This window comes from Ictalurus furcatus, chromosome 12, assembly GCF_023375685.1.
Source record: "Ictalurus furcatus strain D&B chromosome 12, Billie_1.0, whole genome shotgun sequence".
In the NCBI taxonomy this organism is placed as follows: domain Eukaryota; kingdom Metazoa; phylum Chordata; class Actinopteri; order Siluriformes; family Ictaluridae; genus Ictalurus; species Ictalurus furcatus.
The window spans coordinates 19364919-19392826 of record NC_071266.1 but is presented as its reverse complement, the minus strand read 5'-3'; the positions used below and the strand labels follow the sequence as shown (position 1 = coordinate 19392826).

Below are 27908 nucleotides of genomic sequence, written 5' to 3'. Positions count from 1 at the left end.
TTACCGTACATCCATAAACAATTCATGTTTTATTATAGTCCATCAAAATCCTTCAAAACCAATGGAGTACAAAAATGTTTCTTTGAGTTAAACATCAACTGATGAAAACAGCGATCCTTCCTAGCAAAATGTGCTTAACACTAATCCTGAGCAAAAGAAGTTTCACACAGGCAATAACACCATAAACCAACTTCCAGAATTTGGACTAAAACAAGTCAGTTCTGAATGTATACATGAGTTCCAATATTTAAAAAATCCAAATTCATCTGGAATGTCAAGCTTTATATTTCACACATGCATACAAGTGAACCATGCAGGTTCTTAAGCAATAGAGGGCTCAGTAAGATCTTCATGACATGTCCTTTATTGCTAGCGATTTATAGACACTGATTATTTAAGGTTCTAATAAGGTGGGCAATGACTCTACACACATGATCAGTATTCTTCATACACACTCATGGCTTTATGTCTTTAATATCCTGAGCTGTGGAAAAAAAAAAAAAAAAAAAATTAACACTAAGATTTCCATAAATCCTGGAAGATATAAAAACAAAGAAAGCACTGGAATAGAAAAGAATAGTGTTAAGCAAGGAAAGATGTAATCGTGGTTCACTCCTTGGACTCTTAAAAGCCATGTATAGTGCCTGGATTTTGATTAAATACCCTCATTTAATTAATTTTTTCTCCCATAGGAAAATATTGCCCTTCAAAGACAAAACCTAGGGTTCCATCACTGGGTTCTTAACAGACACAAGAAGGGTTCTGTTGGAGTAGAACACTTTCTGATTGTAACACAGCCTCCATCCTCGCTGATTCCTTTGTGATCTGTTGGGTTCTTTAGTCCAGGTCCGTGTCCAGATTCAGCTCGGTGCTCAGATTGAGGTAGAAGAAGGCGTAAACCCCCAGCAGGAATACCAGCACGGCCATGATCACCAAGATGGTGTCCTAAAAACAGGTACAATTCAAAATCCATACCAAACCTGAACATTCTTTTAAAGCAGATGAATACAAGCACTTCAGTCATAACTAAATTACTATGATAAACCACTGATATGACATAAACCACTCAGATTTGAACTGCAGCCAGTCACAGGTTCTCATACATACATTCTAGACCGCAGTAAGTGCACTTAATGTGCTTTAAAATGTGCAGGTGTGTGTCATATGCCAAAAATAAATGCTTTTGTGCAAAGAGCTCGATCAACTTCCAGAACTCAAAACACCCTAGCAATGACAGTGTGCTACCTTTATGTGAATGAAACAATCTCCAGACCAGGTTTGCAAAGCTTTTCAAACAAAAAAACTATTTTGATGAGGCAAAGTGCAGGAAAATTCAACCTGCAATGCTCTCATCACTGAAACCTGTGTATACTTTACTGTTTATATAGGCAGCTCTAAAAGCACATACGACATGCATATAGAAATGTTGACATACTGCAGTGTTCAAGCCTACCACTACCATAAAAATATTATTTGATCATTTATAAAATCTCCATGTGGTCTGTTAATTGTAGTATTTCTCAAGTAAGGAATAAAACATGACAAATTTATTATTTTCCAATTACAGCCTGTCCTGAAGTGTTTTATTCCTCTTATGCCACAGCCATTTATCAATGCAAATATTATTTAATTTATTAAAGAGCAACACATTATACGTTTTATCCATTAATAGTTATATTTAACTTTGTGGAAAATCCAAGAGCAAACAATATCATATGGCAAACATATATGTAGCATCAAAATAAACAAACAAAATTAAATACAGTGAGGGATAAATGTGCATTTGGACCATTTTGTTTTTCTTATTTGATATACTCCCAGGGTATATATCCACTTAAAATTTACACACACACAATGTCTTTTGACTTTGTACTTACACTGATCAGTGATAACATTAAAACCACTGAGAGGTGATGGGAATAACATCGATCATCTCGTTACAATGGCACCTGTTAAGGGGTGGGACATATTAGGTAGCAAGTGTACAGTCAGTTCTCGAAGTTGATGTGTTGATGAAAAGTCTGAGCGACTTTGACAAGGGCCAAACTGTGATGGCTAGACGACTGGGTCAGAACATCTCAAAAACGGCAGGTCTTGTGGGGTGTTCCCAGTATGCCGCGGTTAGTACCTACCAAAAGTGGTCCAATGCGACAGGATCACGGGTGCCCAAGGCTCTCACTAATGTGCGTGGGGAACGAAGGCTAGACCATCTGGTCTAATCCCACAGAAGAGCTACTGTAGCACAAATTGCTGAAAAAGATTGTGCTGGCTATGATAGAAAGGTTTACAAATGTAAACACAGGTATGAACACACAGTACATGGCCGCAGACCGGTCAGAGTGCCCATGTTGACCCCTGTCCACCACCAAAAGCACCTACATTGGGCACGTGAGCATCAGAACTGGACCATGGAAGAAGATGGTCTGATGAATTTTTTTTTACATCATGTGGACGGCCAGGTGCATTTGACTCGATTATAGTATATATACTATACACGATACACTATATACTATAAATATACTATATAATACAGGTATTATATGATATAGATGTCCAATACTTATTTACTATCAATTTTTTTTGTAAACATCTATTTTATGCTTATACTTATAAGTACTTTATAAGTCAAAAGACAGTAGGTGTGTAAATTTGTTATATGAAAAAGTTATATGAAGATATAAGTATTGGAAGCAAATTAAATAACAAAAACAATCATGCAAATAGAAAAATTAATACATAAATCATTTTCTTATTTATTAAAAATAAATATATTTTTTTAAGGTAAACTCAGGCTTCTGTGGCTCAATTGCGAAAATAAGCAGAGGAAAAAAAAAAAAAAAGCCTTTTCTAATAAGCCGAGGAAAAAGGCCTTTTCTAACTGAGGGTAGAAAAAAGCTGAGAGAATTGGCTAATCTCACAGAAAAGGCTACTATAATTAAGACTTTTCCTGGGTTTAATGGCAAAGTTAAACTAATGATAGCTGCAAGACTGGTGTTCAAACATGAATGAGATTTTTTTTTAAAGAAAAGAAAAAAAAAAGTTAGTCATTACAATTCTCATCAACCACGGTTTCATTAAGTGCAATCGTGTAGTAAAGCAAATTAGCAAAGCCGGTGTTCTTCATCTTGACAACTTATTATCAAACTTGTAATCAAATTTGGGTACTTTAGGAGACTTTCTCTGTGCACAATGTGTGCAAATTGCTCAGATACACACCACAATGGAAAGAAAATTGCACTAATATATTGGACAGTGTATGTAGATTTTTAAGTGGAGAAATTCTCTGGTTTGCTTTTGAACCTCTGGGCTTCTTGCTTTGTCTTATGTGGCACATGGTTCAATTTATGGTCAAATCTGAAATTTGATTTGGGACAATGCTTAATCAGCGACATTGTGCTAGATCACAAACAGCAATCCCAGCTCTCCTTCAACTCTTCGACTAAGAGACCGAGAAAAGTATAAGGAAAGGAAGAAACAAAGTATATCACGCATACACTCGTACAAAGGCACATTATAAAAAGTCGCTATAATGGCCATGACTATCTGTGTACAAACTGCAGCGGCCATCATAAGCACGCTCATCCTCATTAGCACTTACTAGCTCCTGCATTTCTATCTCATCCACCCAGGCTCCAGACAGCTTTAGTCAACCATAATTGGAAAACTTTTACATTTCATGCCCTTTAGTTTCATTTATTGGACCCATGTTGATTTAGCTGTCAAGTAAACTGCTTTGTGCGCAGGCATAATTGCTATTGCATAGAGTGTTTGGATTGTTTTGCATTTGTCTCTTATGAGATGTTTCAGCAATATTTTCGCCACCTCAGGCAAGTGTAGTTTAGTCATACTTAGAATAAAATAGTATGTTATTTTATACATTTGAAATCTAGCCTGTGTCTCAAATGCTAGGATTAATGTCTAGTTAGTGTTTCTACTAGAAAAGCATCCATTAAAAAAAAAATAAATAAATACTATAATACACAAGACATTTGGTTGTTATTTTCGAGTGTTCATACGTTGTAGTAATAAGTCCTTCCAGGATTTTGTAGATTTTGAGATAGCAAAAATTAATCAATGCAATATAAAATAAAAAAAATTATATATAATATATATATTTAATAAATATAAATATATAATTATAATAAGTCAGAGTGAAATTGACTAAAATTAATAAATATGATATGATGAAATGTTGATTAATATAATATATAATAAATATAAAATAAATTAATGCAAAATCAAGCAAACTTGGCAATACAGAGATTTTCCGCAGATCTGGGTGAAGACGCGTCATGTGAAGTCATCACAACGTGCATTCAGCCAAAGCCCGAATCAATTCACATGCGTTAAACATGATTACAGCTAAAAGGTCTCATTTATCAACAAACATCACTGTGAAAGACCGTGCAAAACAATTTTGCCAATTCAATTAGTTCTCTGCAAAAAAAATAAAAAATAGCAAAAAAAAAAAACCCACAAAAAAACTCTTTTTTTTGGCTGAAAAAAGGAACCTGTGTGAAATCCTGTATGGACTGAGTAATGGTGTTTTTTTCCCCAGTTTTGCATGACAAATGAGGTTAAATTTGAAATAAATGCAGGCAGGAACTGACGCTTGTAAATAAAATAATTGTAATTTGCATTAAACTAACATAAGCGAGACACAATTTTACCTCAAAATAAATTTTAGCGTTTAATATTCCCCAAGAACATAAAATGCGTATTAAAAGGCAAATAAAGTAACTATATATCTGTTTTACAGATGGATAATGTGTGCATATTTTGTTGTTAGTTGTCAACAATCAGAGCCCTTGTTCGAGAATGAAAAATAACCCCTGCCTAGGCCTGTCACCATAATTACATTATCAACTTGGCATACAATATATGGACATGACTTCGATCATTTTTGCTGCCCTCCATATTGCCCATTGTGTTTACGTGTGTTTGTTTACATTAGAATGAATGTATGTTGTGTAGCAAGATGTGCAGCACCGATTTTAATTAAAACACACTGTTGAAAAAGTGCAAGATATTAACAATGCACTAACAATGTTTTTTGAAGATGAAAAATCTAGAAAGAATAGTTCTAGTGTTTGAAATAATCCAGTCGTAGTGAATAATGCTGGGGATTGAGACGCTTAAACTGCGTGAGCTGAAGCTGAACAGTGAATGAACGGCGGTAAACTGAAGCGCTTTACTAGCGGGTTAATTAACTCACCCAAACACATCCTATACACATATGAGATTAATCAGACATTTACACAACGGCAACATAATATTACAACTCGATTCTGCACAAAATAACACGAACGCACACGTGAACTTGAACTTAAGTAAGGCGCTAGGTAGAATGGTCACACTGTGAATACGCTTCTTCTATAACAACGCACTAAAACATATACAATGAATAACTAAAGCAAAAAGAATTCACAACACTGTATTACAGTAGTGTACATATTGTAACGTTATTATTTCAGGAGATCAGGTTTACACAACAAGGCCAGTTCGCACATGTTTTTGCTGATACATGTTTAAGTTAATATATAAAATGTGTGAATATTTGGTTTAATTTTTGATTTTTCTCGTCAACTAAAATGCCTTTGACTCATATTCCATGCCATTTGAGTCAGAGTGAAACTGACTAAAATTAATAAATATGACATGATGAAATGTTGGTTAAATTTAAAGAATATTTGTCAAAAAACATCTTTTAATAGAAAAAAATATTTTTTGACATTCCAATTCGAAAGTCTGAATAGTCTTAAGAATTAAAAGTTTGTTGCTCTTTGAAAGGGTGTACTTGCATTATTCATCCATCCATCCATCCATCTTCTATACCGCTTATCCTTCTTCAGGGTCACGGGGAACCTGGAGCCTATCCCAGGAGGCATCGGGCACAAGGCGGTGTACACCCTGGACAGGGTGCCAATCCATCTCAGGGCACAATCACTCACACATTCATACACTACGGACACTTTGGACATGCCAATCAGCCTACCATGCATGTCTTTGGACTGGGGGAGTAAAACCGGAGTACCTGGAGGAAACCCCCGCAGCACGGGGAGAACATGCAAACTCCGCACACACAGGGCCAGAGTGTGAATCGAACCCCCGACCCTGGAGGTGTGAGGCGAACGTGCTAACCACTTGCATTATTATGCTATTATATTATCATTATATCAGTGGCATAAAATGGTCTTAAAATGACAATAATTTCGTTTATTGCCATTATTTCTGGGACAATATATCATCCAACAAAAGTCGTTATCGTGACAGGCCTACCCCTGCCTTTTTTCTATACACAGTTACACACTTTATTTCTTTTTTATTTTACATTACTATTATTCAGCTACAGTGTCTAAAGCAGGTAGGTTTAGGCTGCCAACACCGCTGGCCAACAGCAACACACGTTATGGGCTTGGATTTCACGTTAACTGGCTGCATAGATGTTCATCAGGCCCAGATGTGTTGTATACATTCTCCACTGATGGTCTCTGGCCAGTGTGTTGGTGTACATGTGCAGAGTAACAGTGGGGTTCAGCACTCAAAGTACAGAGGTGTGAACAAGCCTCATAAACACGGCTCAGATAAGGGCTGCAACACCAGCGGAGATGTTACGCAGAGTTATACGGTATGAGGTGCTGACTAACTGCTGCTACTCCGAACCTGTAAACTGAGGTGCATAACGAGGTAATGGCAAGAGGTTACATCATCCGACAAGTACTCCTGTGCATTATCATGTGTGGACTGGTGGTGTTCACATACTAAGTGAAAGACAAACCAGAACGAAAATTCAGTTCACTATTTAACAAGGGCCAACTGTTTAGATTTTAAAACTGCAAATTCTAAAGTTTATTTTAAAATACCTAAACATTGAAACAATGTTAATAATACCATAAAAGCAAGTGTGTGATAGCAAGTGTCACTGTGTGTGTAAGAGTCAAAAAAACAGATGGATTCGATGTCACGGTGACTAAAGTCACATTTCTGTTTCATATTAAGTTATTTCTGACATTTTATTTCACTCTCTTACACTTTGTAAAAACTGACTTTAAATATAATGACGATGCCTTTGTTTGAGTATTTCATAAACTGCTGATCTCCTGGGATTTTCACACATAGCAGTCGCTACAGTTTACACAGAATAGTGTGGAAACAAACAGCATCCAGTGAGCACAGAATGATGAGAGAGGTGAAAGGAGAATGACCAGACTGGTTCGAGCTGATAGGAAGGCTACGGTAACTCAAACAGCTACTCTTTACAGTCAGGGTGAGCAGAAAAGCATCTCCACATGTCAAACTTTGAGCATCTCTGTAATTGAAATATTCAATATTCAAAATGATGCCTTTGGGTTCATTAGAGAAATTAGAGAGTTTCATTTTGGAAACGTTGTAGTTTTGTAATTTTGCTCCTCTTTTGGCTAAAATTAAAAGTGTAAGATCAAAACACAAAAAAAAACCCTGTTAAAATATGCAATGGAATGTAAAATGGAAAGGGGTTAAACGTCACGTGGCTGTTTAGTGGCTGTTTAGTATTCAGTGCCAGCGGGCAGTGCATTCGAATGGCATCTTTTCAAGCCACTGAGTCTATGGTGAGGATGCAGCCAGCTCGTTTCCTTGGGGCCAGGCTGTGCCATCCACTACGTCTGTCATTTGGGGGTGGGGCCATGACCATGCCAACTGGCCTTGTGCCTGATGCTACCTGTGCCAGCATGCCAACTGGTCAGTGCATGGTGCACAGCAGCTCACAAAAGCTGCCAACCTGCTCCAACCACAGCTACGAGCTGAGCAGAACACAGGAGGATGTGAGGAAAGAGACAGAGAGAGAAAGAGAGAGAGAGAGGGAGCTCTACAAATGTCAACCATCATTAAAGTACCACCTCTTGAGTAAGCAATGGTCTGGCACTCCGAGCCACGTGCCAAGCATTTACCACCACAGTGAACAAGCAATGGAAATTCAAGCAAAGAATTCTGAATCAACTCCCTGAAAGAGTGAAGACAAGGCAGGCATAATGCCTAGCAGAACAAAAAATAAAAAATAAACAGACAGACCTGAGGAGTCCATTATTCACCACTCAGACAAATTCCAACTCGAACTGCAGAACACGTTCCTCTAACGTCCTTTTCACACAAGATAAACAAGTGCTGACATTCACAAAGGATGCAAACAAACTGAGAAAATGACAGGAACAATGGGATGCAATCTCATGTTCACCTTCGTCTGCATAAAGAAGCTTATTTCTACATTTATTTATTGGGCAGACTCTCAGACAATTCCGTTCCAAGAACAGAGTACAGCTGGGGCTCTCTGGAGATCCTGAGAATCATAACTTTCCATTCATAAGCACAGAAACATCATCACAAACCCCCCCACTACAACCTGACAAGAACGCCCAGACTGGTCTGAGCTGACAGGAAGTCTACAGTAACTCAAATAAACACTCTTTACAACCGTGGTGAGCAGAAAAGCATCTCAGAATGCATAATATGTCAAAGCTTGAGATGGATGCGTTGCAGAAGATCACATTGGGTTCCACTCCAGTCAGCCAAGAACAGGAATCTGAGGCTACATGGTCACCGTGTAACTAAGTAAAACATGCATGATCATCCTGTATCTACCTAAATTCTTTCTGCCTCCACTCCACAGGACAGAAGCTGCCAGGCCTTTTCATTCTTCAGAGTGTATGTGTTAAAGTGAAAGTTCTTTAAAAAGTGAGAAGAAAGTTCAAGATCAGCATGATGTTTGTGTGCGTTAAAGAAGTATCATTGAGGATAACAAAGAAAGTCTCACCCTGATGCCTGGAGCGCTCCTCTTTGCCTCGGCCTTCAGTCGTGTGGCTCGCAGAGCCGGCTTGTTTTTTTTATAATCCTGCTTTCCTGGAAGAGAACACACAACACACACGCACACACACGTTACTTCTGTTACCTTACTGTCCAAATCAAGCCATTTAAAACATATTTTCAAGCGCTATTTTAAATAATATAGCAGTAATTATTTACTGAGATGATCTTCCACTTTTGTTACAAAAGGCTTTGTAAATTCTTTATTAACACTTAAATAAAACAACATACATTTGCATTAATGCTTCATTAGGAATCTATATTATATATAATATATATATATATAATATTAACAACTAATCTATAAATGTACTGACAGTACTGAATGTACTGACAGCGCTCTGTTGCATGCACAGAGCGCTGATTGCCCACACAAGCTGCAGTTTATGCAAGACTGTTTTGTGCAGTGAACCCATATGGCACATACACCACCTGGCTGAGTGTGTGTGTGTGTGTGTGTGTGTGTGTGTGTGTGTGTGTGTGTGTGTGTGCGTTCTGTGTCAGCTTGGAAACAACAAGATGAAGGAAGAATAAATAAAAACAGAAAAGTAAACAGCTGGGAGAGGAGGGACAGCGAGTTTGAGTGTGTGTGTGTAAGTTAGGACTAAATGTGCCGAAGTTGATACACGCTGGGGCCGGTTTAAATGCAACTCCCCTTTCATTAAGACTTGGAGGAGGAGGAGGAGGAGGATACAGAGTAAGCAGGTGACCTTAAAGCATCTAACGCAGCTAGTTGAGGGACTGTGGGCTCCTATGGGCTCCCGGTTCTCTGTATAATTACAGTATTTGTTCTTTGTAGTGGAAACTTACTTACTTACTTACTTACTTAGTCAGTATATTAGTTCGTTATTAATATTTGTGGTTTGGGTAGTCACATACAACAAATTTTTTGAGATAGCATGGAGCGTCATCGTGGTCATCATCCTCCTCCTCCTCAGCTGGACACTTGAGCTGTCGTTCCAAATGTCACTAGCCAATGAGAGTAAATCGCTGTTAAGCCCCACCCACACCTGGGATTTGTGCCAGAATGGCGACCGTAAACTTGCAGAGTGTAAACGAAAACTTTGCAAGCATAAATGAAAACTCTGGCAGCGCATTCTTAAACCATGATTAGCGGAAACAAAGCTTAAAATACTGTTAACAAGGAATGCTGTTTATTTGAAGACCACTCGGGTCACTGTTTTAGGTTTCAAAGTGTTTTTCCTCTTTCTCAGTGTATATTTTTGTTCACGTTCAATACTTTCGGCACAAACTTAATTCCATACTATGCACTGCCAAGTATCATATCATGTTTGTGTTTATTTTTGCTGTTCTTAACAACTATTTGGGTATGACATACCAAACTTCTTTTACAAGCAATAGTATAGTATAGTATAGTAAATGTGTTTGCCCTTGCAAACACAAATAGATGGCTGACAATCTGGAATCAGGGATCTACTGCACATGACAGTAGATGAATTTGATTTCCTCTCAGATTCTTATCTCACTGCTCTTCCTACTAGTCGCAAAGGGGATCACACTACACGTTTCATTGCCGAAAATATCAAATATGCCAACACGAGTCCTACAAGTCTCTGGAACCATATTGGACACCATTCACCATTTTTACAAAAGATATTCCCTCAGCTGGTGTGTTGTTGATGGTGGTAGAGAACGCTGTTGCAAGGGTTGCACGATGACAAAACCTCCTTCACAAGCTTACAAGTTTCAGTACTGGGGGGGATGAATGTTCCCACCACAGGCTTTTTCACATACAGGGTCTCTACAACGATCCTTTTGCTCAGCAATTACATCACATTTTTCGTAGTAGCTAGCGGAACATCATTTCCGCAAGACGTATGCTGAGGCTTGATCACATCACTCCAAATTCTACCATAGGTGTTTAATATGCTTGGGATCTGTTGACTGTGAAGGCCATAGTATACATTTTTACTCCTTTTCATCCTCATCAAACTATTCAGAGCATAGAAACTCAATTTGTTATCCATCTGTATATTGTTATGAGGGAAATATTGGGATCTCTTGCGATATTTTTCCATCATAATTTTCAGAAAGAGAAAACAAAATCACTCTGTGTGTTGATCAAGGTAACCTAATCCAATGGGTGCAAGCCAAACACACACGGTGAGGAAGAATCTGGAACTCATTTGTCAAAACATTCCGGCGCTGCCTAATAACAGCTAAATATGATAATCATGACTATTTTGCTCAATGCTGAAAACATAATTATTCAGCCAATTTAGCACTTTTTTTAAAATCACACTTTGTTATTTTAAATCAGCAGAAAAGTCGTATAATATATGACATGCATGTTTATGTACGAATCTTGGAATGAAAATTGACCAAATGGAGCAAATGTCTATTTTAATCAGTTTCTCATTTTATCGCGTTTTAAAGCAACCCCAGCAAATTTGCTGAAAACATATAGTGTTGAGTAAAACTTGTTCAGCATCATGGAGCCATAATGTGTTAAATATTTAATTGAACTTTTTAATTTTCCACACTACCCGTATGTCATTCAATTACCGCGTGACATGTAGTTCGTTGACTCCAAGCCTGGAGTTTCATTTAGGTGCTTTCTCACTATGAGTAAGTAAATATATTGTGTAAATTGCCTGCGATGGACTGTCAGATTATTGTAAACATATGTTCCCACTGTATGTGATTAGAAAAGTTTATTAGCTTAACGAAATAAACTTATAGTTGAGTTAAAATGAGCATCTATGAAAATGGTGCTGTTTATACTGCTTCAGTGAGCTTTTAATTTCTTTTCAGCACTCCATCACCTCGCATTTAAACACATGCAGAGCGAAAAAAAGACGTGAGGGAGACAAAACAGGCTGTGTTACAGAACAGCAAAAGACTTTCCACAATTAAGTTTTACAACCCCAATTCCAAAAAAGTTGGGACGCTGTGTAAAATGTAAATAAAAACAGAATGCAATGATTTGCAAATCTCATAAACCCATACATACATACACACACACACACACACACACACACACACACATATATATATATATATATATATATATATATATATATATATATATATATATATATATATATATATATATATAAAATGTTTAGGACAGGGCAACAAAAGGCTTGGAAAGTAAGTGTTACTACAAAGAAACATCTGGAGGAACATTTTTGCAACTAATTAGGTTAATTGGCAACAGGTCAGTAACATGACTGGGTATAAAAAGAGTATCTTAGAGAGGCAGAGTCTCTCAGAAGTAAAGATGGGATGGAATCTGGATGGAAGCATATGTTGTTATAAAACCTGTATATACCTTTCAGCATTGATGGTGGCTTTCCAGATGTGCAAGCTGCCCATTCCATAGGCACTAATGCACCCCCATGCCATCAGAGATGCAGGCTTTTGAACTGAGCGCTGATACAAAGCCGGACGGTCCCTCTCCTCTTTAGTCCTCTTTAGTTTAGAGGATACAGTGTCCATGGTTTCCAAAAAGAATTTAAATTTCCACTCGTCTGACCACAGAACAGTTTTACACTTTGCCTCAGTCCATTTTAAATGAGCTTTGGCCCAGAGAAGATGGTGGCATTTCTGGATAATGTTCACATATGTCTTCTTCTTTGCATGATAGAGCTTTAAGCAGCATTTGTGGATGGCACAGAGAACCGTGTTCAGACAGTGAGTTCTGGAGGTGTTTCTGAGCCCATGCAGTGATTTCCATTACAGAACCATGCCTGTTTTTAATGCAGTGCCGCCTGAGGGCCTGAAGATCATGGACATGCAGTATTGATTTTCACCCTTGTCCCTTGCGCACAGAGATTTCTAAAGATTCTCGGAATCTTTTGATGATTTTATGTACTGTAGCTGATGAGATATTCATAGTCTTCACAATTTTACATTTAGAAACATTATTCTGAAATTGTTCCACAAATTGTAGATGCAGTTTTTCAGAGATTGACCTCTGCCTCTCCCAGATACTCTATTTAAACCCAATCATGTTACTGACCTGTTGCCAATTAACCTCCAGCTGTTTCTTTTTAGTAACTATTATGTTTCCAGCCTTTTGTTGCCTCCGTCCCAACTTTTTTGAGACGTGTTGCGGCCATCAATTGAAAACTACCTTATTTTTTTCTTAAAATGCTACAACTCCTCAATTTAAACATTTTATATGTTTTCTATGTTCAATTGTGAATAACACCATGGGTTTATGAGATTTGCAAATCATTGCATTCTGTTTTTATTTACATTTTACACAGCGTCCCAACTTTTTTGGAATTGGGTTTGTATCAACGGAGCAAAAACAACAGGCCCACATGATTACACCGCATCATTCTTTTTTTCCCCAAATTATGTCAAAAGTGCTAGCTGGAAAATGATGCAGCTTTTGTTTGGTGTTGACAGACCACGTATAAACGACGATATATAGTAAGTTAAATTTGCTATAAAAAATTATCTCATGCAGGTTTTAGTTGTCAAACTGACACAGGACAGTTAGTGCATTTATTGTAATATAAATTAAAATAAAAAATGGGGGGTTGTACAATGGTTAGTGGTTAGCACGTCTGTCTCACCCGTCCAGGGTTGGGGGTTACGGATCCCACCACCGCTCTGTGTGCACAGAGTTTGCATGTTCTTGATGTGCTTCAGGGGTTTCCCCCGGGTACTCTGGTTTCCTCCCCCAGTCCAAAGACATGCGCTGTAGGCTGTTTGGCATTTCTAAATTATCCATAGTGTGTCAATGGGTGTGTGAATGTGTGCGATCGTGCCCTGCAATGGGTTGGCACCCCACCCAGAGTGTCCCCTGCCTTGTGCTCTGACTTTCCTGTGATATTTTCCAGGCTCCCCTGCAACCCTGTGTAGGATGGATGGATGGATGTAAGTAAATTGGTTGGTTTTTGTCATATGTTTGTCCTTTGTGGTTAAAGAAAAATCTATAATTTATAATCTATAATAATTTTCAGATTTTCTTGGTGGGGAAATTATTAGGACTTATCAGGTCATATTGGCAGAGCTGTGCTAAAAACGAAAAGATACCAGACACTTGGATTGTAAACATTTTTAAAGATTTTATACATACCAAAATCAAAAGCATACAAACACAGCTAATATACTGTATGTAATCATTTTCTCTGTTATTCAGGTTTCAAAGTTCAGATAAAACCAGTTGGATGGAAACTCCACACAATGAGTTTCTAAAGCTGAGGTCAGAGAAATACAGCTTCCTTACCACACTTTGGCAGAAGCCTGCTGGCAGAAAACATTTATCCTTCGATTATGGTTAAATCTGTCAGCCAAAATGAAGAAATAAAAGATAGCATCATGTGTTGCTCTAACATATCCTGTATTACTCCCAATGCAGCATTTCATGTGTGACATTTGAAATACTGCGCATTGGCAAACTGAACATATCCATCTATCCAGTCACTCATTCCACAGATCCATAAAAAAGCAATTACTCCATGTTCAGAGCACTTAGCCTACACCTTCGGTGATACGCGCTCATACACAAGTACTGCAGCAATTCACTCCTGCATCTGCACTGATTCTATTCCGTGTGGAAAGCAAACCTTGTTTTGTTCGAAAGCAGCAGGGAGAGATTAGGTGTGTCTTATTTTTGCAGAAAACTCCTGTTGTGGGGCAAAATGCACACAGCAAACAGAATCGACCATCTGTTCCAAATGAATAGTTAATTGTGACCAAATCAGAGTAATTGCTCTGAGAAATGTGGATAAATTGTGTATACAGTGAGAGGCCTTGCTGGCGCACACTGACTTGGTCCTTTATGCACTCTGATAGATAAGAAGCACAAATGCATGTTAATGCATGTTACACTATGTGTTCTAATGCTTAACAATTTACCATTCTCGCCAGTTGCTCTTGGGATAATCCTCATCACCTCATCATCTTAAACTGGTAGGAAATTAAAGCATTTTTTTAAAAGGATTATTATATGTCACACTGTACAAGATGATCCCAGTAAAATCTTAGCCTAATTCAGTAAGAGTGTGCTCAGATTAATCTCAGATTACACAATGAAGACCATTACAACGACAGATCTGTGATTAAAGAAAATATGCCATCAATCTGGGTGATCCAGGCTCACTACCGTATCCGTAGCTGTCCCATGCGTTTTGCGTAACCCTATGCCATCCTGCTATTGATGGCTTTTAGATGAGCAACATAGCAGCGCTTACTCTGAGATTTTCGTAAAAAATTTTGGACACTGCCAGATCTCAACTCACAACCAAAGAATTCTTTTACAATGTGCGAAAATCGTACAGTGTAACGTCGACTTTAAGCCGTCCCTCCACGATTCCGCGATTGCAGAAATTTACGCAAAACCAAGCAAACGCCGCAATATTTGGAGAAGCTTGCAAATTTTCACGATTACCGCAGATTTGGGCCAATATGTGTCATGTGACGTCATCACAACGCACAATCGGTCAAAGCCATCTTCGACTCACGTGCATCGAACATGAGAACAGCTAAAATGTCCCATTTACCAACAAACATCACTGCGAAAGAGCATGCAAAACAATTAAGTGCAATTTCGACAGTTCAAGTAGTTTTCCACAAAAATTTTGAAGAAAGCCGCAACAAAATCAAGCATTTCTGGTCGCAACAATCGCAAAAGAACTCCTGTGCGGACTCTTTAAGGGTCATTCCAAAACGACCACAGATTTCAGAAGGAGAAGGCATTATGATCTGATCTGATCTAATTTCTTTTTTTGAAATAAAGGCAAAAATGGCAGCACATGCCAATAATTTCTCACATTCAAATGATTTGGTACATTCATCTATACATCTATACACGTGAAATGACGTATCACTTTTATTGCTAGCACTGTAGCTAATTCCCATGACAAGTAGTTACCACTAGTGAAGGACACGAGTTGCTAACTAATCAAATACCACTCAAATGATTACTTGAAATTGAATCGATTTTCACTTAAAATGTAAATCCACAATTTGTACTTTTGCTACTCGACCTGGCTAATAGAGTGTAAACATTTTTAGCGGAGGGCCAATACGGAGAAAACTGCATACAATATTAAAATATAACAAAAATACATTTCACGTTATGAGTCCCTATTCATGTCTATGACACGAGTCTCAAATAGTGTTCTATTAAGCAAATGGTGCACAGTGTAACTTCATACAAGTACAACATCATGATGCACTTCCACAGCCTCCATAAAATACAGCTTTGTTGCGTTGACTCAGATTCAGCAGTGTTGCATCAAGTGTTGCAGTCTACATGCAACTTCCTGTAACAAAGTTGTGTGTGTTGATTTAATAAGTAAAAGAATAATGCTATTTAACACCCATCCAAACACTGCATATGATTAAAAACAAATCAAGATGCTATTTGCATTCATATACGGTACATGTTCTTAAAAATATTAAATGAACATATATGACCCCAATTCCGAAAAAGTTGGGACAGTAAGGAAAATTGTAATAAAAACAAAGAGGAATGATTTGTAAATGTACTTTGACTTGTATTTAAACAAAAACATATAAAGACAAGGTATTTGATGTTTTACCTAGTCAACTGCATAGTTTATTGAAGATAAATGTTTATTAATAGCGATGTGACAAGTTCAAATAAGAAGGCGATGTGAAACAAGTTGAGGCAATCATCTAATCATGGTATATAAGGAGCCTCCAAAGAAGGCCTAGAGCAAGGATGGGTTGAGGCTCGCCAATCTGCCAACAAATGCGTCAGCGAATAATCCAACACTTTGAGAACAACTTTCCCCAAAGACAAATCGATAGGACTTTGGGCATTTCACCATCTACAGTGCGCAGTATAATTAAAACAATCAAGGAATCCGGTCAAATCTCGGTGCGTAAAGGCCAAGGCCGAAAACCACTCATGATCTCCGATCCCTCAGACGTCACTGTCTTAAAAACCGTCATGGGTCTGTAATGGATATCCTGACATGGGCTCGGGAATACTTTGGTAAACCTTTGTCAGCGACACCATTCGCCGCTGCATCCACAAATGCAAGTTAAGGCTTTACTATGCAAAGCAGAAGCCATACATCAACACTGTCCAGAAGCGCCGCCAACTTCTCTGGGCTCGGTCTCATCTGATTTCAAATAGTTTTTGATCAAAACAGCCATCGTGTTCTCCGGGCCAAAAAAGAAAAGGACCATCCAAGCTGTTATCAGCATCAGGTCCAAAAGCCAGCATCTGTCATGGTATGGGGGCGTGTCAGTGCACATGACATGGGTAACTTGTACATCTGTGGGGGCACCATTAATGCAGAAAAATATATACACATTTTGGAGCAACATGTGCTGCCATCCAGAGCAGGACTACGCCAAACCACATTCTGCCCGGATTACAAGCAGATGGTTGCGTAATCAGAGAGTGCAGGTGCTAGCATGGCCTGCCTGCAGTCCTGACCTGTCTCCGATTCAGAATGTGTGGCGGATTATGAAGTGCAAAATAAAGGCAAGGAAGACCCCGTACAGTTGCACAGCTGAAGGAATGCATAATGGATGAATGGGGGGAAATTCCACTTGCTAAACTTAACCAACTGGTGTCTTCAGTTCCCAAACTCTTAATAAGTGTTATTAAAAGAAAAGGTGATGTTACACAGTGGTGAAATGTCAACTGTCCCAACTTTTTTGGAGTGTGTTGCAGTCATCAGATTTGAAATGAGTCTATATTTTCAAAAATAAATAAAATTTCACAAAGTAAAACATCAAATAATGTTTTAATAATGTGTTTTCAATACAGTACAGGGTGAACTGAATTTTCAAATGACACCTTGTTATTTTTTTGTTTGTTTGTTTGTTTTGCATTTTCCATACTGTCCCAACTTTTTCGTAATTGGGGTTGTATTATGTGCATTCTTGATTCAATTCCTATTTATAAATCTGTATTGGTGCAAACAAAAAGTGTTCCACTAGTGAGAATTTAGTAAGACAGTATTTACTTAAAGAGTTCAACCATCATGGAATCAGTGATAGAAACTTGTACTTAATTGAGATCTGCAATATTATCAGATTTTAAGCTATTTATAAAGGGAATTGTTTCAGTTCACTTGAAAAAAAAAAAAAATTAAATGTGACTACCCTGGTTAAATAATGGGAAGGTAATTATGTTGCATATATAAGGGCTGTTTGGTGAAAAAAAAAAAAAAAAAAAAAAAAAAAAAAAGTTTTACTACATACAACTGATTGTACCAAACTACCAAAAAGTAATAGCTACTGCCCAACACTGATCGAAGCTATGTATAATTTATAAGAATATGTTTGTGTGCTAATTAGATTTATAGGCAACTGCTCTAATTCATTTGTTTTGTCTGTAGTTCCAACCTCAGTTTAATTAAACACATTACTTTTATAAATATTAGTTCATTGAACCAACTAAGCTGACTAGTTCCTAACATTAGCACCACTGACTGGTCATACTTCGATCCTCCAAAAGGAACAAACCTCATTCATTTTTCTTCAGTAACCGATTTATCCTGATCAGAGGTGTGGTGGATCCAGGCATGAGGCAGGAATATACTCTGTATGGGATACCAGTCCATTTCAGGGCTGCGTGTACATGAATATTCACACTCATTCACACTTAGGGACAATTTATAGTAAGTTTTGGGAGTTAGGAGGAAAATGGAGGTCCCGAAAGACAACCCACACAGACACTGGGAGAAACCAACACAGACAGTATGCCAAGCTCTGGATCAAACCAGAAAGACAAAAAGTAGTGGTAATATAAGATAGAGATGAAAGTGAAATATAGTATTGCTAAAAAAAAATTGCTAAGTGAGCACGTTTTCTGTTGAGACCACCAGTGACAAAATGCTAATATCAACAGTAGGCATGTGGCCCAGGCCAACCTGGGAAAGTGGTAGCTCAGTGCCTCTCCTGCACCCCTGAGCAAGGCCCTTAACCCTCAACTATTCAGTTGTATAAAAGAGATAATTGTAAGTTGCTCTGGAACTGGGCATCTGCCAAATGACATAAATGTAAATGTAAATGTAACCCGCTCGTGGTCTGTCAAACTAGGTGTTGTTGAGTTGCCATTCTGAAAGCAATCAATAAAATCCTTGCATGGTGGCATAGTGAATTTTGTTGTTTTCAGTACGGCAGTGTGGCACCTTTCAGGGAGGCTGTCAACAGCAAATGCAAGTTTCAAAGGCTAATGCAGTCTCACTCATAATATGGATTTAATACAGAATGTTTTGTGAACATAAGTGCCTTGTTTTTTGTTTGTTTGTTTATTTTGAGTTTGGGCTATACAAATACTATTCAAATAACGCCCTGAAAATTTGAGTAGTCCGAAACGCTAATTCCTAATTACTGTTCAATAAACTTCCCAGCTGTTAATATGCTGATTTGAAATACCAACTGGAAATTTAGTCTTTTTATTCGTAGTGTAAATTTTATAGCATCACTTCCAGCTCGATTACCACACAGGTGCTTAGATTGGATTCGACCTCACTCGAATAAACACATCTACCAGAATAATAAATGTAAATTCATATGTAATGACTTACTGAATTGATTCCATGAAGACCAGAAGACCCATCTAACACTTCAAAGAGTACAAGATGCTTCCTATGCTATGCAATTATTGGCATTTTCCAATTATCAGTCAATTCTTGAAGGCAGAAACACTTTTACATGTTCACGCATAGCAGAATGGGTGTGCAATTTGTTTGAACAATTACAGCCTCAACCAGAGTGGAGGACAGGAACAAAAAAACAAGCAATCATGGAATCAGAAAAGCGTCAGGTTTTGAGGGGGAAAAAAGGGCAGGTGCAGGAATCAGGAAGCTGTCATGGTGCAAGCACACACACTGCTCTGAGAAAGAAAAAGGAAAAAAAAGCAGTGAGAGCTTTTGTGACAAGGCTATAGGCAATGCTGTTTGGAATTAAAGTTAAAGGCAGTGTGATGCCTGATTGGAGAGGACAGTCTCGAATCCTAGCTAGAGGGCCAGGAACAGTGACGGCTTGGTGAGAGGCCTCTGTTTTAGAGTTAGAGAGAGAGGCAAAGTACTGCCATCATTCATCAGCAGGAAGCAGTGCTACAGGCTGACTCCCACCACATGAGAGCCATTTGGCCCTTGTCTCTCACATCACATCACAACGACAGAGGAGATTTTAAAAAATACCACACACATACACAAACACACAAGCCAAGCTGCCTTAAGTAAACATACAAGAACACAAAGAAAGAACATGACAAAGGCCAAGAAAGCAGAGAGAAACCATAAGAACTGCACTCAAGTACACGAGTACAGAATTGAAGAGTGAAAGCTGGTTGCAAATCCAGAAAAAGCAGTGAGTTATTGTATTGCTGCTGTTGGAAATCAGTGTGGCTCTGTTAGAAATAACAGAGACTTTCTATTATTGAGCATGATAATTACACAAATTCTATGATACTGTCCTCTATGGAGTTTGAGAATCATTCAATCTCACCACAGAGCACAAGGGGTCCACTGAAGCAACATTCAATCTGTAAAATCGCCTTGTTGCCACGTCGCAATTGTCCACAAGTGAGCTTCATCTTAGTGTTGACAGTTGGTAGTCACATCCAAATGATGCTTGAGAGCCCTTTACACAGGGCTGGTCTGGCCACATACCCATGCAAGTGCACATAGATGGATATTAAAATGCCAATATCTTTGACAGGAATGAGGGGTCAGGCCACAGCTTGATATGAAGTTAATTCCCAAAGTAAACACTGCTTGATGACCAATAATGCATGCAATTCTTCAACTGGTCTGCATCTTCGGTTGGTTCAGTTGGCAAGTTGCGCAAACAAAAGTCGAGATTTACTGGATCATTGTTGTGTAACCTATGAGAAAAGTTCTGAAGTGCTCCCAGTGGTCAGTTGTCAACCACCTGTCCCACTGTGGACATGTTAGTCCCAGGGGCCAGACCCATATTGTCAGGATGCGTGGACTGCTGTGCCACAGTGACCTCTTCATCTGGGACTACTGATTGTAGTCACCACTGGGCCATCAACACACCAGTTGCATAGTCTGCTTAATAATCTGATCCGCGCTGTGTCAACAACAGCTGTTGTACTGACACCGTCATATTTGCCTAATGCTTTTATCCAAAGTGACTTACAAATGAGATCAACTGAGCAGTTGAGGGTTAAGTGTTTTTCTCAGGAACCCAACAGTGTCAGCTTGGTGGTTCTGGAATTTAAACTCACAACCTTATGACCTGTAGCCCAAAGCCTCACTACTCTGCCAACATGCCCAACACCAAGATTTTGTGCCAATGCATCTTGACAATGCATGCTAAATTCCAAGGGTACTAACAAGGGTACCTAAATGATCTTACACCTACACAATGCCCAATGACACTTGGTCCAATTGTAATATATCACCAGATCTACCAACCTTTAAATCAATCATTTTGAATCATTTTCAATTCAATGAACGGTGAACCAGGCTGAATACCCAAGAAGTACTAGATGTTTGATACACCACATTGCAGTCAATATGTATCAAATATTTTTATTTTACTGTGTCACATCATAATGCATTCTGGAACCATCATCTAACAACTTCACTTGATTAGTTTGAAGACAGTGATTGCGACAGAGGACATGGAAAGGGGAAGCTGACACGGGTGTGTTCAAAACACTAGTGGAATATAGTACAGCTCATGATAAAAACGTATCATGGCCATGTGATTTAGGAAACATATAGCATATGATGCTACAGCTGTAATGTCCAAACTTAACTGTGAGCACATGCCTGGTTCATCTGCATTGACTTAGCAAAGAACTACAAGTCATGCAAGACAAAGACAAAATCCAAGATCCAACAACAGCAACAACACACACACATATACACAATCACAGAAACTCTCACTACATTATGAGAAGTAATAACAACAGCATTGAAGGATGACGTATCAACACTGAAACACTCAACATCACAAAAGCTCACTGGCTAGAAAAAGAAAAAAAACTAAACCTGACAGGATATAAATTACCTTCTCATTACGATTTCAAATTGCGCTGCGTATTCTTTCTTTTGTGTTTCTTTATGGCATTTCAGGTGACACTTTTCTTTTTTTTTTCGTTAAACAGAGATTAGTTGAAATTGGTCGATGGAGGCTCTTTTCAAAGCAAACTCAGACAGGAGGAGGGATTCTTATTGTCCATTACCTGCTGTTATGTTTTTGAACAGACGAGATGAAAGAAAAAAAAATGAAACAAAATCGAATATGGCTGAGATGCGGAGGTTTCAGCAGGGGTTCAGCTTGTTATGTTTCTTCCAAGACATAAAGCACAGGTGTGATGAAATGGGGTGCGCCATGCACAATAAACTAAATAACCCTACTAAGGGGTTAAAAATGAGCTCACATAAAATAAAGCATGTGGTTAATGGCAGAGATGACACACTGTGTTACTATGTACACAATATCAAGGCTATGTCAACACACAGCAAAGATGCTGCGCCCGGTGAAACAACATCATGAAGTTAAACCTTACAAATTTGCATTTTCACAATTAGAACTTTAGAACAAAGCCTGGATTTATAATTCATAACTCTTCATCATAAAAGTCTGCCTGTCCCTTTCTCAATGTAATTGTATTATTCACTAACAATGCGTATGATAATCCACTGACTTTATAACTGCCTCCAACCTTTTTTCTATCCTCTGAAAAGCATTTTGGTTTTTTTTAAATTTGTTCATAAGAGACTCATTGTTCAGTTCCTTCATATATTTGTACCTACAATGCCATCACATCTCATTACAATTTCTTAGCAGTAGAAATGAATTAGGAAAAGCTGGAAGTACCTGTTGAATATTTGATAAAGGTTACAAACTCACCGATCTGTTTGCGGTACTGATCCACTGGTAACTTTGCACTGCTCGCATCCTTCTTCACCATTTTGTTCCCTGTAAAAAAAAAAAAAGAAGAAGAAAAAAAGAAAAGAAAAGAAATATATGAGGTGACATCAGGAGAACTGTAGAACTGCACTCCACATTTCAAAGTCTTTCAAACATCCAATCAATGTTTAGGTATATTAACCAGATGTAAGTGCATTTACTCGACCCAATTCAGATATAAGAAAAAGAAAGGAAAGCATATTTAAACGTCTCACGATGACATGAAAAGAAAATCAATGACGAGAAAGCAACGCAAAATGAAAAAAAAACTCTCTTTGGACTAAACTGTAAGTGAATATCCTTGAATTTCACAAGTGCATTCATGTGTTTTAAAAGCAGTCACTCGTACATTTTTACACACCCACATTATTATCAACATTATCTTCTTTGTTTACATCATTGTCTTTCATCTTTAATGTAATTTGCAATCTCACTTTATAGCCTAAATGTTCTATATTTTTATTGTATTGTAATAGCAATTGAAGAACCTTCATCAAGGACCCAATGATAGATTTCCTGCAATCGTGGGACCTGAACTCACAAAGTTCTGCTTATTAGCACATAATCACTTCTGCTGAATTTCCAATAGCCCTAATGTTTGGTATAAAGAACCGAATCTTTAATTCCAGGTAGTCTGCTTTAGACAGCCTTCTTGAATGCTATACTGAAAGACTCATGGATATTTTAAGCATTCAGTTTACACCACACATCTCTCTGATTTATTCCCATAACAACCGAGGAGAGGACAAAATAGCCTTCCATGCTAATTTACCTTGGTGTGGTTGGATTTGTAATTAGGGTATAGATGGGTTAAGCACTTACGAACCACAGCGCTGTTTAATTCTCAAATCTTATTGGTCCGAATGTCTTTTGATTACATTTCTGTAACAGAACGGGTCTGACAATAGTGTCGCCTGCAAGTGCATTCTAATATGCTATCAATTGGAAAGTAACAACTCATTCACAGGGACTTGTATGGCAGATGATATTAATTGAAGAGAAGTAATAAATACATTTTAGAAACGTTATTTAAGAAAGAAAAACATCATTGCTGATGTGATGAAGCATTGTGTGGGGAGTTTATGTAACATTTATGGAAGGAGTCTCCAGTGTCAGCATTTTGTAACAGTCAGAAGAGAGGATGCTGTACTTCACAGTTTCTCAGTATCATGACAAGCTGCATTTAAAAAAAAAAATCTTATTAACGTTATCTATAATATTTGGGAAATAACAAAAAATATAATACTTTATAAAACCATTTAAAAAAAAAAGCTCTCACCACTATTATGTAAACACCATCAAGAAGATTCATCTTTGTGAAAGTTGGCATTTTGGGAAATTGAGGGAAAATGCTAATGCAATTTTTTTTTGTTCAATGTTTGTTAAACCCAACCCCCACATAACCACCAAGCCTTTACTATCATTCCTCCATGTATGCTTGGAGATCCAGGGATTACCCATCATGCAATGCAAGCATATGTCAGCTATATACTGAGAAATTACTGTGAGCTGTGACATTTAAATCACTGTGTAATGTAATAACGTGTTATATTTGTGCCTCGTTGTCAGTCTTTACCTGAGCGTGTTGACTTATTTAGAGCATCGACTCAATAATTATGAATTTACCTCCACATACACAGGATAGAAATGCTTTAAGTACAAAAGAATGTTTAACTACTAAACAGTGCAAAGTTTTTCTTTACTAACAGCAACCTTTTTTGTGACACAACATACAGTATATGTACACTGTCTCAACTTACATGTAAGGGATAAAACATGACATGATGTGCTGTTATAGGAAACTAATCAATACCGGAGTGGTGTGATGTGGCCTGATGCAAATCAGAGTTACTGTTCACCCCAAAGTTGATTATTTTCCAATAACAGCAATTCTGAAGTGTTTTAATTCCAGAGCAATTACAATGTGTAACGAACAACACATTGTACTACTGTAAGTATCCATCTACAGTAATATTTAATGATGTGGAGTGTCTCAAGACAAGTCAGTTAGGGTTAGGGTTATTATAGCAGCTTTTTTCCCTATGCAAGTTAATATATATTTTTTCTTTAAATGCAGCTTGTCATGTTTCAAAGGAACCCGAAAAATGCAAAGTCCACTGTTCTGAAGACTCTCCTATGGTGGAAAATCTACTGACTGTTACATAGCTCTGACATCTGAGACTCCTTCCGTAAATGTTAGGCTAAATTACAGAAAGCTTCACTATACACTATTCTTTGTTAAATAACAATATGATTTTTATTAGCCTCAGACATTAGCGTTTCATTTTACGAACAGTTACTGGGAATCCAACCCCCCCCACCCCCCACACACACACACACAGATTAATGAGGTACAGAGATGAAGAACAGGAATGAACAATGTTCAAGTGGAGGTCAGTTGGAGCAAGAATAAGGAAAAAAAACAATCCAAGCGTAATCCAAACTCAAAGTGATGTCATTACAGTGTGTCGGCATGCCAGATAAGCGGAAATGGCATGAATGACTTTCCTGATGATAATGGAGGAAAAAGGCAATTATAACGTTTACACAACAAAATGCAAAGCCACAGGGCTTTAAAATCTTGTAAAACAAGTGACCGTGACTACTGCAGGAAGTAAACAAGGGGTTGTGAATTTCCCTACACCTTCAGGCACTTTCTCCTTTGAAGACTCAGCTAGTGGTCAGGAAGTGAAGAGGGTCACAGGTCATGAATATTAGATAATAGCTTCCCGAATCACCATGCATGACTGCACAAAACTAAATAGTCTAATAGAGTTCAGCCTTAAGCATGACCCATTTGTTAATAATGCTGCTAATAATATTTTTGGTTTGCACATTCAAAACCTTTGTGAAATGCAGAGGAGAAGCTGTGAACAATCCATAAATAAGGCTGAAGGTAGCCACAGGCTACTCCTGCTCTGGGGACTTCAATTGAACGCAGGATCTCTTTAATGCTGCCTCACCACGAAGATTTTCAAGTGACCGCGATTAAAGGTTAAAATTATCACCTCAGGCAGCTTCTGAAATAAACATAATGAGCAGCTACCAGTGAACGAAAGAAAGCAAACGTTATACTGAAAGCAGGGAAGGTGAGGTGAGGCGATCTTTCTTTACTGAGATCTTCTGTGTATACAGGCAAAAATAGAACTGGAGGAAATGAAATTATGCTTGATCACAAAATATGACCCACTGACTAGTTAATTTATACATGAGAGTCGACATTACGCTACTAATTTTACAGATTGTTGTAAATTAATTGATCAATGAATACCTGACTGACTGAATGAATGAATGAATGAATGGATGGATGGATGGATGGATGAATGAATGAATGGTCTGTTTATTGGGGCCACATTGTCCTACTGAATTGACAGATTATTATAAATTAAATTGATAAATGAATCAGTGAATGGCTGAATGAATGAATGAATGTAGGAAGAAAGGAAAGATTTGTTTATGAATTTATGCTGTAGTGAGGCAAGGTGAATTTCAGACACATCTGACATACTTTATCCTTCAGTTGACTGAATGAATGAATGAATGAATGAATGAATGGAGAGTATAAGTATGGTATGATACGAGAATAGTTTAGGAGAACCCCTACTGATTTAAAATGATTGAAAATGAATGTATACATGAATGGGTGAGAGGCTGAATGAATGAATGTGTTAATATCTATCTATCTATCTATCTATCTATATATATATATATATATATATATATATATATATATATATGTGTGTGTGTGTGTGTGTGTGTGTGTGTGTGTGTATGTATGTATGTATGTGTGTGTGTGTGTGTGTGTGTCTAAATATATTGAAACACACACACAGCTTTCGTTTTTTCCCTGCTACGCAGAGCGCCACGTACACAACAATACTCTACAAGCCGTTACACTGAGGCTAGATCTACATCCCAAATGGATCCCTACTCCCTGTTCATGTGCACTACATAAGGTGTGATATGATATAATGTCTGCTGTAGCCTATGTAGTACATAATTTGCCCAACAAACCCATTTGTGATTCAGTATGTTCTTTCTGGACTTTGGTCAGTGTTGCCACTAGTTTCCTGTAGGAGGGTCTAATAAAACGACAGGCATAAAATCTATCCAATCACAGCGTCGCCGTCACAAAACTGACCAATGAAATGACGCCAAAGAGACACAAAAAAACGAAAACATTTGCTACGCATTCTGTAGAGCACTGTAAGTGTACGGTCGAAACACAAGAAAATAATTGACTAATTGAGCGTATATCTTCTATACACGCGTCACTTCTTATAAGTATGAGAAATGTAGTTGTTTGTTTAAGGATTTTGGTCTTACCAGATAGAGAAATATTTTCTACTGTACATCCAGTTCCTCATTCAGTCTACGCAACCCCAGCGGGAATGCCGCTGCAGCCTATCAGCGTCGTTTCCCCGCCCACTTAGTTCTTCAAGCTGCAGTACTCCCATTAAATTAAATAAGCCACTAAAACGAAATAATAATAGTAAAAGAGTTACGTGTAAACCAAACAGAAAATAATTTTATGGAATCTCATAAGCAGGAATATAAATATGATCAATTATTCATTCATGCATGCCCACTGGATGATGTACTGTAATTATGAAGCCATGAGGGAAGATCATATTAGCATACCTGCAGCTACATTAATGGCTTTCAGTCACAACCCAATTGTGCCAGAAAGACAAAGAGAGCTACACTTTATTCCTGTCTCTTTCTTTTACCTGCTTCATCATTTAGAAGTCATTTACATGTAACTTTTTTCCCCACAGTTTTTGTCTGCATAATTGCATGCAGGCTTATTGCCTTATTATGCCTGAAGCAAACATGGCTTGCAAAGTGGCTGCCATCATTTGGCAGTTTCAACGTTTAAAAAAAAAAACATATTTTTCTTCTTTCCAGTGGGCAGCTAATTTTCAAACAGTGCAGCAGCAACTAATAATCGTTTTATTATATGCCTGTAACAGTGCCGCTTATCCTATAGCTGTGAGGATGTAGACCCTCAAGTGTACATGAAAAGCTTTGATGTCCTCTGAAATTTGCCTGAAGCAATCTAAGTCTGAATGGCTGGTGCTGCCTCATAGCTCCAGGGTCCCTGGTGCCTACAGTATGTGCAGTTTCTGTACATGTTCTCCCCCTGTCCACTAGGGTTTCCTCTGGGTTCTCCTGTTTCCTCCCACCTCCCAATAACATGCCAA

At 38.0% G+C, this 27908-nt stretch overlaps 1 protein-coding gene across 1 annotated transcript; it reads right to left on the bottom strand.

The window, feature by feature from the left end:
• On the bottom strand, positions 1-27135 carry triqk (triple QxxK/R motif containing). The gene is made up of 4 exons (XM_053638280.1): positions 27031-27135; positions 22645-22713; positions 8789-8874; positions 1-945 (listed from the first exon to the last, which is right to left on the bottom strand). The coding sequence occupies exons 2-4, from the start codon at positions 22703-22705 to the stop codon at positions 838-840; spliced, it is 255 nt and encodes an 84-aa protein (XP_053494255.1). The 5' UTR covers positions 22706-22713; positions 27031-27135; the 3' UTR covers positions 1-837.
• Positions 27136-27908: the final 773 nt, after the last annotated feature.